This window comes from Triturus cristatus, chromosome 11, assembly GCF_964204655.1.
Source record: "Triturus cristatus chromosome 11, aTriCri1.1, whole genome shotgun sequence".
In the NCBI taxonomy this organism is placed as follows: Eukaryota; Metazoa; Chordata; class Amphibia; order Caudata; family Salamandridae; genus Triturus; species Triturus cristatus.
The window spans coordinates 411,941,417-411,953,630 of record NC_140594.1 but is presented as its reverse complement, the minus strand read 5'-3'; the positions used below and the strand labels follow the sequence as shown (position 1 = coordinate 411,953,630).

General features: G+C 48.8%; 1 protein-coding gene across 1 annotated transcript in view; it reads right to left on the bottom strand.

Annotated features, from left to right (window-relative positions):
• The window catches only part of DDX56 (DEAD-box helicase 56), a 127,293-nt gene that overhangs the window by 42,586 nt on the left and 72,493 nt on the right, over positions 1–12,214 (bottom strand). The window contains exon 9 of the mRNA XM_085636089.1: positions 12,040–12,134. Within this exon, the coding sequence (XP_085492215.1) occupies positions 12,040–12,134 (95 nt within the window). The remainder of the gene's footprint in view (positions 1–12,039; positions 12,135–12,214) is intronic.

Here is a 12,214-nt window from a genome sequence, read left to right as displayed (position 1 = left end):
GGGCGTTGCTGTCCAGGCCACACTGCATGTGTTTCAACCCCTCAACATTGTGTACAATTCGCTAATATCCGACTGGCTTGTTTAACTTAAACATAAGTCCCAGGTATATGGTATCAGAGGTATCCAGGGCTAGCAATTTGAAGGTAACTAGTAGGCTGCAGCAATAAACTGTGCCACCAAAGTGACAAAGGTGAAAATGTGACTCTAGTCCTGCCACTGCAGGCTCACCAGTCAGCTCCCAAAAACTGCAACTTAACAATAAACCCTTTTTGCCATGAAAAATCCTTCCTTTTTAATATTAATAAGCCACCTCTAGTGAAGGCCCTGGTAGTCTACCAGGCAGAGTGCTTAATTTAAAAAAGAAGGGCATGTTTTTGTGTTTAATATCTCCCAACAGCAAAAACAAAAAAAAATGCGGTTTTCGCTGTAGTAAAGTCAGTGGCCCAATTGGTCAACATGTAGTTACACTAGCCACCGTGCTTCCATTTGAAAACACCAAAGATATTACTCTAAAGTACAAAATTAATTGCTTCATTAATCCAGACTCATTGCTGAGATCACATTTAAGGTAACTTTTAATGGAAAGGTGATTTCGGAAAGTCACCACTTGGTTTCCCAAGCCTCAGGTAGCCTTTCCTGTCTATCGGGAGAAGATGTCGCCCGAGACAGCATGCTGCCCCCCGTGCTTGGAAGTTCCCAGGAACAGGGAACAGAGAAATTGCCGAAGGGAGGTATGACTGCTGGGCGGTGACCACAGATGGCCTAACATCAAAGAGGTTATCGCCTCAGTGAAGCAAATGGTGATCACACTGCCCATTCCTTTGTGTAGGTAGACTACCGGCATCTCCTCCAGAGAGCAAAAGACCCATGCAGGACTGGTTTTCCAGAAGGAGTGGCTCATTATGTTGAGTATGCCACAAGGGTGTGCCCAGGGCTCCTTGCAGTGGAAAAAGGCAAGTGCTATACTGGATTTGGGTAGAGAGGGGTATTCTGAGATTGTTCGTCCAAACCCCCCCAGGAGTGTATTAAAGTGGGAATGGTTGCCATGCGAGACCTCATGGGAACTATTGCCCCATTGGCTAGTGAGTCCTCCCCAAACCAGAAGAAGGCATAAAAGGGGCATCAGATCATTTCTGGACTAAAAAGAAGACAGAAGGTCTGCCCTGTTGCTCCTTGGACCCAGATAAGAGAGCCAAACCTCCTACAAACCTACAGCAGACGGTGCAAACTCGTTGCAAAGGGCTCTACTTCTGCCAGGATAGGCAAAGTGCTTCCAAGGGCTAGTTGGCTAGCTTCCTCTTAAGCAGTAGGACTAGAAAAGCTTAGGAACCCTGCACTCGGAGAACCCAGCAATGCCTGCTCACCACTGGACGCCGAAGTGCTTGTTGGGCGACTGAGTCTTGACCTTTCCATGGTGTCCCAAGTCCATCAGACTCATAGCTGAGGTCGAAGAGGACTCGGGTCCCCCACAGAAAAGGATTTACTTACCTGCAAAGAACTGCTGAGACTGCTGTAAGAAAGATCAGCGGACCAGTTGCGACCCACTGGTGCAGTGTGGGAGCTAGAGTCCTCAGGCCAGAGAAGGCCCCCGATTATTGCGGATACCAGGGTAACCCTAGGAGCACTCACTGCATCTCTTCAGCATCTTCAGCATCAGGACCACTTCTTGGTTTGTCCGCAGTAAAGGTGAAAAGTGCACCAAGGACTTCAAGACTGATGGACTTGAAAGGTAACGGTCTCCCTGAACAGAAGGTGTCCCTGGACTGGCCCCCAACCCATTATGGCCCATCAGAGTGAAGGAAGTAGCCACAATAGCGAGCTGGCTAAGGACTACTGAACTTCTTATGATTTATTGCCATTTCCCGACCAACCCATTGTGACCCATCAGGGTGAAGGAAGTAGTCACACTAGCAAGTTGGCTAGGAACTGCTGAACTTCTTAGATTTATTGCTTTTTCCCCCCCAAGAGTAAAACGACAGCGATTTACTTATCTTTAAAAATACACATCTCCAGTTTTCCGCAATAGGTTTTTGTAGTTTTGGTGTCTATTGTAAGATAAAAATACACTTTTTATAAATTGGTGTCAGATTTTTATTGTGTTGTGTTTCTCACTTAAAAACTGTTTTGATACTTCTAAATGCTTTAGACTTGTTCCTCGGATTAAGCCTAACTTTTCGGTGCCGCAGCTACCCAGCTAAGAGTTTTATTAAAAGAACCTAACTAGGCCTGATAAATATTGTGGTATTATTACATGATGAGGTCTCACCACATATTAATCCACTTTCCGAAACACATTACAACACATTGTATCCCATATAAAAACACATATACACACCTGTGTATGTTTGATCAAATGTGCAGGGCAGCACATTAGGCAGAAATGTACACTAGTGGGCAAGTGGTTCTTTACTCTACTGATCAAGATAAAATGTTATGGTCGCATTAATGATAGTTAAAGCACAAGTTACTTACCTTCGGTAACGATATATCTGTAAGAAACATTAGTAGTGATAGATTTGTGTCAGCAGTACCACTGTGCGTTGGTAGGCGTCGTCGTGTGGCTCCGTGTGCGTCATCGGCACCGGGATGACGTCGCTGGAGCTACTTACACGACTTTCAGCGCCAGGAACGCAGAGCCATGCAAGAAACTGACCACTGGTGCCATGAAACTAGGGCCCTGAAAGGGATGACCTTAACCCTAGAAATCAGTTCGCAGAACGGGGAGGATGGGTGGGGCGGTAAGGAATGTATCACTACTAAGGTTTTACAGATATATCGTTACCGAAGGTAAGTAACTTGTGCATCTGAAAGAAACACGTAGTGATAGATTCCTTACCTTAGGATAAATACCCCAGCAATAACAACCCCGGTGGTGGGTCTGCGAACCAAGATCACACCAGAAAGTCCATGAGAACAGAACGGCCAAAGAAGCGGTCTCTCTGGACTTGGCTGTCCAGGCAGTAGTACTTGGTAAACGTGTGCAGCGAGGCCCACGTAGCTGCCTGACAGATGTCATGCAAGGGAACTCCCCGTCCCAAAGCAGTGGGGGCTGCCGTCGCCCTGATAGCATGGGCGCGCACACCAGAGGCACAGCCCCACCGAGAGATGGTCCGCTTGTGCACGGCCCGACCCTTCTTTGCGCCCACGTAGCCAACAGAGAGCTGGTCATCCACCCAGAACGGTTGTGTGCGGTTTATGTAGAATCAGAGCGCACATTTTGGGTCCAGACGGTGGAGCCTCTCTTTCTCTTTCGAGGGAAGCGGAGGCGGAAAGAAGGTGGGCAAAGTGATGGTCTGTCCGATGTGAAAGGCAGCGACAACCTTCGACAGAAAAGATGGACGAGTCCTCAGAACCACTTTGTCCGGATGGACAGAGAGAAAAGGAGGTTTAGAAGAATGAGCCTGGAGCTCACTCATTCTTCTGGCAGAGGTGCTGGCCACAAGGAAAGCGGTCTTTAAAGTGAGAAGACGAAGAGGACAGTTGTGAAGTGGCTCAAAGGGAGCACACATCATATGTCAGAACCAGGTTCAAGTCCCACAGAGGAATTATGAAAGGAACAGCAGGGAAAAGATAAATAATGCCTTTTAAGAATCTATTTACAATAGGGGACTTGAAAAGGGAAGGCTGATCTGGAAGCCGTAAAAAGGCTGAAATAGCCGAGAGATAGCCCTTGATAAGTGCCGAGAGCAGAGACCTGCTGGGCCAAAGAAAGAAGGAATAGAAGGATCTCTGAAAGAGGGGCAGAAAGGGTATCCACAGCCTTTACTGTGCCCCATGCCACAAACTTATTCCACCTATAGGTGTATACAGTCTTAGTGAGGGACGCCTGGCTGGCAAGATTACATGACAAACTTCGGGACATCCCCCGAGAAGCCAGTTCTCAGCCAGGAGTGGCGCCTAAGCGCCACCGTCGTGGAAATCGCCCTGCCCAGCGAGTCGGTGGTGTCAAGCCCACAACGGATGGTGAACTTAGCTGTGTCTCTCCCAGCAGCAATAGCTTGGCCCAGTACTGTCTGGGCCTCCTCCGGACAGCTAGGCAGCACCTGCGCAACCACGTCCCACACAGAGTGGGATTAACAGCCCAAGAGGCATGCGGTGTTCACCGACCGCAGCCCTAAGCTGGCAGATGAAAACAGCTTCTTGCCAAGCTGCTCCAGCTTCTTGGATTCCCTATCCGGAGGTGAGGAAGGGAACGCTCTCTGGGACGCAGAGGCTTGGACAACTAAGCTCTCAGGAGTGGGATGTTGGGAGAGGAAGGTGGGGGGGGGGGCGGGGGGTCGCCCGGAGCCGGGCGATGTCGTCCGGCCACGTTCCTGTCTAAAGGAGCCCCTGTGTTGGGCCGGGACCAGGTGCCCAAAAGAACGTCAGACAGTGCTTCATTAAAGGGCAGCAAGGGCTCCGAACTGGCCGCCGCCGGCTGGAGCACTTCTGTCAGGAGGTTAGTCCTGACAGCCACTGTAGTGAGTTCGAGGTGGAGGGCCTTGGCGCTCTACGCAACACCACTGCGTAACTGGCTCCCTCCTCTGTGGCCACGGTAGGAGGAGACAGCATGCTAAGGTCAGGTGAGGTGTCATGACCACTGGCATCCCCCAAATCCTCTGCCCAGTCCGGGTCATAAGTACAGTCTTGTGCGAGAGGGTCCTCAGACCCCTTCCAGTCCTCGCCTTCCTGCGAAGTCTGTGGAACAGCCTGAAAATATGGAGGACGGACATAGGGAAAAAATGGCCCCATCGGCGCCGAGCGGCGCTGATCCGGCACCGTGTCAGATTCAGGGCTGAAACTGGGGACGACGTCGTCCCGAGGAGCGGGCAACGTCGGAGGTGGTGCCGGTGGGGTCGACGTCGGTGGAGGTTTTATAAGGTCAACAGGCGTCGACCGCGGTCCGATCCTGGATCCCAGGGGGTCCTGCGGCGTCGGAGCCACCGGTGACGCCGGAGCTGCCGGCGATGGAAGGACAGGACCCCAGGACGGGTAGGCACACCGGCGAGGCCAGACGGCCCAAAGAGTAGGCCATGGCAGCAAGAAACTCATGCACCTGGGCAGACGTTGCAGACGGACCCGGGAAGGGCGGGTAGACCGGCGGCGACGTCGCAGGCTCTGCCGAAGCCGCAGGGGTGGCACTACCCGCACCCTCAGCCACGTCGCGCGAGGGGAAGTCGAGGAGCGACAACGCTTCTTCGACTTCTTTTTGGAATGCTTCGACTTACCTGACCCCGAGTGCGAAGACTTAGATCCAAAAGAATGATGGTGACTGCTTCGCGACCGGTTCCTCGACCTCCCACGGGACCGGGACCTTGAGCGGCGCGTAGCCGACTGCGGGATTTCCAGCAACTTTCGGGACCGCTCCCGCAAAGCCTTCGGCACCATGGCCACGGCAGTCGGGGCACGACTTGGAGTCGTGGTCGCGCCCCAGGCAGTAGAGACACATGCGGTGTGGCTCCGTCACCGACATCATGCGGTGACAGTCCCCACAGTTCTTAAACCCGGGCATCCCTACGACGCCAGGAGACGGTCGACTAGAGAAAAACAAAAGAGACAAAAGGCCTAAAAAAACTCAGTCAAAAATTACTGGGGGTACTAGCTCTGCCCGGATCTGCGCTTACTGCCGCGGAAAAAGAAAGAACTGACGTCAGCACGCGTGGGCGCGTCTAAGTAGCTCCAGCGACGTCATCCCGGCGCCAACGGCACACGCACAGCTGCACGACGACGCCGACCGACGCGCAGGGGTACTGCTGACGAAAACTTTCGGGTTCCAGTCTGACGCCTGAGGGTAATTCTAAGGTAAGGAATCTATCACTACGTGCTTCTTTCAGATACATGGTGTAGTGCCAACAAATCTATGTAGAAAATCCAAAAGACCTCTCCGTTGTAAACAAGGGCAAGCTTGGTGTGCCCTTGCAGATCACAAGAAATATACATGTGTATATAGGTGTGTATAATGTGTGATTGTTGTTTTTATGCATTCTCCCAGTGGAACAACTTTGTGAGCCCCAATCCTTAGAATTTCAGAATCAAGAACAGGAATTAAAAGAGGGTGGAAAAAGTATAGAGATTTACTCCACTCTCACCAAAATGCAGAAACTAACTAACATTAGCGACAGCTATGAGCTATTCACATGAATAAGGCAGACATCTCTCTACTACATTTCTAAAAACATTCTTAAGTAGCAGAGAATTAGGGAGGCACCCATCTAGCGAAACAACTCGGAGGGAGGAAAAAAGGAGAAGGAACTGTAGGAAGCTGGTTTTCTGTTGCAGTAACCCCCTCACCTACCCCCCCCCACACACACACACTTGTTGCAAGATTTCTGATGCACTTTGACTTGATGAGCCCTGGGTCCCTGCATATAAGGTTCACAGGGCCTGTGTTCTTTCCCAAAACTGTACCTTTGTACCGCCAATTGGTACCTATCTGGCCACATGCAAGTCTCTTGTTAAAAGTACCATGGGTTCCAAGTGCACTGTGACCAGGGAAGGCCTCTAAGGGCTGCAGCACATATTGTGCCACCCTTAGAGGTCCTGTACCTTAACTCACACACACTGCCATTGTAGGCTGCGTGTTTTGCTGCAGAACAAAGTGAAGAGTCGATGTCGGAAACCCACTGCCTATGGTATAGGTAAGACACCCCTCAAGCTGGGTGCACTATACCACTGGTGAGGGTACAGTTGCATGAGCACTGTACCCCTACAGTGTCTAAGTCCATTCTTAGACTTTGTAAGTGCAGTAAAGCCATAAAAGAGTATATGGTCTGGGAGTTTGTCTTTACAAACTCCACAGCATCATAAGGCTTTACTGAATTCTGGGAAGTTTGGTATCAAACTTCTCAGCATAATAAACCCACACTGATGCCAGTGTGGGATTTATTATACCATGCACTCAGAGGGCATCTTAGAGATGCCCCCTGAAAAACGACCAGCCTCTGGTAGGTTTCCAGACTGGTAAACACAAGCCTGCCACCACAAGACAGGTTTCTGGAATCCTGGGGTGGGAGCCTTCGCTCCCTGAGCCCAGAAACAAAGCCTTTCCTGGGTGGAGGTGTTCACACCTCCTCCAGGTCAGGGAGAGCCATCTGTGGCAGCGGAGCTTCAAAGCCTTACTGCCAATGTGACATGACCCCCAACCTCTCCTGCTATCAGGAGCCGGCCCTTTTCCCGTCTCCCCACCTTTTCGGCAGGAAAAATTATAACAGCTCAGAAGGTGTGGGAGAAGAGGTGAAGCCCACTCTTCAGTGCCCGCCATACAATCAGGGTTAGGGATTGCGCTCACTCCTCCACGTAGGGTGAGCACCCCAAGGGTGTAGTCACCCTAAGGTCAGTAGCCCATTGGCTACGGACCTCGAGACTCTGAAAAAAAAGCCCCCTACATACAGTATTTAGGGGCAGCCCTGAACTAAGAAGACAGATTAATGCAACCTACGAAGAAGAACGAAAGAAGACACCCAGCAGGAGACTGCAGAGAAGAACTGACTTGGCCCCAGCCCTACCGGCCCGTCTGCAGTTTCCAGAGATTCTGCGCCAAAAGTCACCTTGTCCTGCAGCCAGCTACCTCCTGGACCCCTGGGAGGACTGACTACCTTCAACAAAGACACCTGGAACCACCACTGCACCCGGTGATTACGGCCCGAATCCGGGTGGCCCACCGGTCCCAGTGAGGTCCCCCAGCTTTCCAGAGTCCGAGTCCACCGTGGGTTGACCCCTTCAGGACTCCCCGACGTCGCCTGCAGCCTCTGCATGGAGACCCCCCCACCCCTCAACCGTGAGTTGCCCAGTAAGATGAAATCAGACATCAAAAGACACCCCTGCATCCGGCCGCCCTGGAGAAGATAACCCAGGTAACGGCCCAAAACGTATTGAGGAGACATCAAAATTACCTATCACAAAACAACCTGGTTTTGCAAGGGGGGGGGGGGGGAGGGGGGAGGGTTACACGGGTTTTTGGCCGCACCCACACATTTCTGAAAACCAGACACCCGCGGGAGTCCAGCGAGGTATGGCTTGTGTGGACCCTCCCCAAATGTTTTCATACCCAGAATCCCCTGCGAACCTCAAATTTAGCTGGAAAAAAAAATTAAAATTCTCAAATTTCTATGTGGGAAATTTCTGGAATCTGCATGGATCCACAAATTTCCTACCACCCAGCATTCCCCCAGGTCTCCCAATAAAAATGGTACCTCACTCGCGTTACAAGAACAGGCAAGGGCCCAAAACGTATTGAGGTGACATCAGAATTCCCTACGTTTTGTGCCCTTTACCTGTCTGGGCAGCCCCCACAACTTTGGTTGGGGGGGATGGGGGGCCCATTCTGGGCAGCCCCCACCCCTAGGTATAAAAAAACAAAAAAGGCCCTGGTGCCCAGTGGGCTATTGCCCCCATCTGCCTCCGGGGGGGCAGAAAGTCTTTTGCATTTTTGTGCTGGTAGGGTGGGGGGGGGGCATTGAGATGCTCATTCTGGGCAGCCCCCACCCCTGGCCATAAAAAAAATAATCCCTGGCGTCTAGGGTGCTTTCGATTGCTCTCCAGGGGTGGGCAGAAAGACTGTCTCTGGTAAAAATCTACGGGGGGAGCAAAGGCCCTTACCCAAGGGGCCGCTCCCCCCTCCCTGGTGCTAGTGGGTGGATCCCTACTTGGGGATCGCCCTCCTGGGGTGATCCCCAAGCAGGGATCCACTAGGGAAGGGTCTCATTGGAAAGGGGAGATTCTCCCCTTTCCAACGATACCTCTCGCATGTGTTTCGGTGCTCGCAGGCTGACATAGCCCCACAATCACCGAAACTGTGAAACAAACAAAAATTCAGTTTTGTTTTCATTGTAATGAGGACAGTGCGCCATGCGCACGATCGTCATAGTAATGAAAACCCCTAACATGCGTCTGGAGGTTGGGGAAGCTCTTTCCCACATTCCAAGGCAAAAAAAATAAAAAAGGGAAATCCCTCTGCTGTCTGCAGCAGAGGGATTTTCCTTGCCTGTACTCATGACGGAATGATTTCGTCATGAGCACAAGAGAACTGATGCTCATGACGGAACCATTCAGTCATGAGCATCTAAAGGGTTAGAGTGTGTGACATCATTTTCGGATTGAGTGCGTACAACAAATGCTTAATACTACCCTCTGATAAAGCCTTACTGCTCGCCCACACTACCACAAATAGGGAGTAAGGTATTATCTACTTTAGCCTCTGCGTACCTTTGGGGTTCCACTGGACGCTGTGCACACTATACCTTACTTTGGTATAGTATATACGGAGTCAGCTTCCTCCAGGAACATGTTGCAGAAATTAAGTTCTCTAGGGAAGCACTACCAAAAGACAAAATGGGAGTGTTCAGGGAATTTAATAAATGCTGTACTTCAGAGAATTGCAAATTTGCTACATCAATAAAATCACATTGCCATCACGATCTGAAGAATGTAAAGAGATTCTCGAAGCACCAGTAACCAGATACGAAGAACGATAAAATCCTTAAAAAAAGATAAAGCTCTAGGACCACAAGCACTTGCAAATAATATCTATAAAGCCTATGAGGTCTTGCTAGCACCCTAGCTTGAAGGGTTCAAATTACATGAAGGGTCACCGCCTCTACAGGAAAAATCATCATAACAATCATACCAAACACGGCATGGCAGAGAGCATCCGCTTTGCTACCCTTATAGACCTACTGCCCTCCTCAATACGGTCACTAAGGTATATTCCAAAAGTTTAGTCACTAGACTAAACAAGCTCCTACCTAGCATAACAATGCAACCCAATCCAGCTTCATCGCATCTAGACAAACCCACGATAACATTAAGCGCACAGGTTGAAAAGGCACAAAGTAAACATTTCTGCAATACTAGGCTCTCTAAATGCCCAGATAGCTTTTGAAAGGGTGGACTGTGTCTTTCTGACATAGGTCAGGAGAAAGATCGGCTTGGGGTCACCTTATATATTCATGGTTATGGCTCTACATGGCCAACCTACTGCTAGAATATCTTTAAACAGGTTTCTGACTAAATGTTTCCTGCTGGAAAAATGTACCCGGCCAAGCTGTCCATTTTCTGCCATGTTTTTGCTCGCAACATGGAGTCAACAGCCAAACATACAACGCTTGGAAAGAATTAGAGGAACACCATTCAGAACAGAATATACATTACTCTCTAGGCAGCTGATGCACAGTTAACGTTGTGGGACCCTGAATTATCTATGAATCGAAAACAACAATTACTTAGGTACAAGAAAATAGCTGGGTACAAAACCAACATAGATGAATCAGATATGCTCAGCCTTACACTCTCACTTCAAATAAATACATTTCCCTTTGAGTGGGCACCAAAACATTAAATATTAAGATTAGTACAGAAACACACCAGTGTTACTGTCAGGCATGATGGAGGTCAGATGGTCTCAGACAGCTTTTTGCCAGGGTATTACAAATTGAAATGCTTTGTTCAATGCAAACTAGAATTCTGCGTTAAAGAGCTAGAAAGACTCCACTATGCCCTGCTTCTTATATTCAAGCATGAGAAATCAGGCCATAAAACATACAAAACTCCTCAGAGAAAACAAATGTGAAATAGATAGGAGCAAAGAGGTAAAAACATTTGTATAGACGTGAAAAACAGAGAGACACATTACAAATGTGTTTATAGCTAGCACTACACCCCAGTAAAAGAATTATTGAATGTTCTCTAGGGTATCTAACGTCTTAAGAGTGGTTGTGGAATAGTTGGGGACACTGCATGTATGGTGGAGATTCCGTAATCTCTTTTCTTTCTGGACGGAGGTTGATAAAACTTTTAGGGAGGCAATAGGCTTTCCCTTGCCCTTTGAGCCGAGAGTACACGTGCCAGGTTTGAGGCCAGATAAGTATGTACGCATTTCAAAGACAGAAGGAAACATTGTTTTTACAAAATTTGAGAGACAGAAAAGCTTGAACTCACATTTCAGTGGAAGAAACCAGAACCTCCCTCAACATCTCAATGGTTTCACAGACTGATCAATGCTGTTCATGGAGAAACGCATCAGTGATCTAGAGGAGGCCACATCTCCTTTTTGAGGGACAGTAGAAAAAACTGTTTAAACATTTCGCCATGGGGATTTACTGCACTTAAGCTACCATTGCGTTGGAAAGCGCTGTGCAATTCCTCAAAAAAAGATGAGATGTTAGAGCACTCTGAAGGAGTGTTGCTGAGGTATATGGGAACAATGTGTTTTGTAGCTCTGATGATGCAGGCAACTGTGGTGGGAGGGGTTTGGGGAGGGAGGGGAAATGAGAATCAGTCATGGCAACTGCAGCAGTTATTGGCTGACAAATTTAGCAAATACAGCTCTTCATTGAGATGGACAAAAAAATTAAAATAAACAGGCTTGGTTTTAGGGAAAAAGTCGGCACTATGCACAGTCAATTAGTGTCTTCAGATGGAAGTACAGGACCAGACATCTGGAAGCTAGCTGGATTTTTGTAGGGGTGGGTTCAGAGCGCAGCTGAAACAGCAAATGAGGTGAGAACACACTATACTTACCTTCTGTGCTAGGAAAGGTATGCTACAAGTATAATGAAGTCAGGACACAGGAGAATATATTCAATAGCTCTAATAATCTGTAGCAGATTTAAAAAAATGAAAGGTGGGGGCTGTACTTTCAGACTATTTCCCCAACTATTGCTGCAGGGTTTGCCACAAGAAACCAATGCAGTGTTGGAAGATCTGGGAAAAACATGGCAGGGTACAGGTAGATACCGTTGAGGGATTTCAGACACCACCCAGCGGTGGTTCTAGACAACAACTAGCAGGAGAGATCCAGCAGTCACCCCTTGTGAAGGTTGCAGAGACAGTTGATAATCATCATGAAGAAATCAAACATGAACTGTACCTAGTAGAGGAGATGATCTCCAGCAAGATATGGTACCTCATGTGAGATCAAGATTTTCAGAAACCTTCAATATATACGGGCATTCTATGTAATTTGGGGGCAGGTGTCTTTGTTTTACTCCAACCTAAAACTGTCAAAGTACTGTGGTTACTAAGGTCATACACATTTCAAGTTAGTCATAACCAGTAAATCACCTCCCATGAGCGCATCCTCTATATCAGCCAACTTGGGGAGCTCCTCGTGGTTCACAAGCGTCAAAGCGGTGCCAGGGTTATTAGCACGAGCAGTCCTGGAGCAGGAAGAAATAAACAAACATCTGTCAGTGAGCCCCACAAAGATTACAGCAGCCTTTGAATATGCTGAAAACAG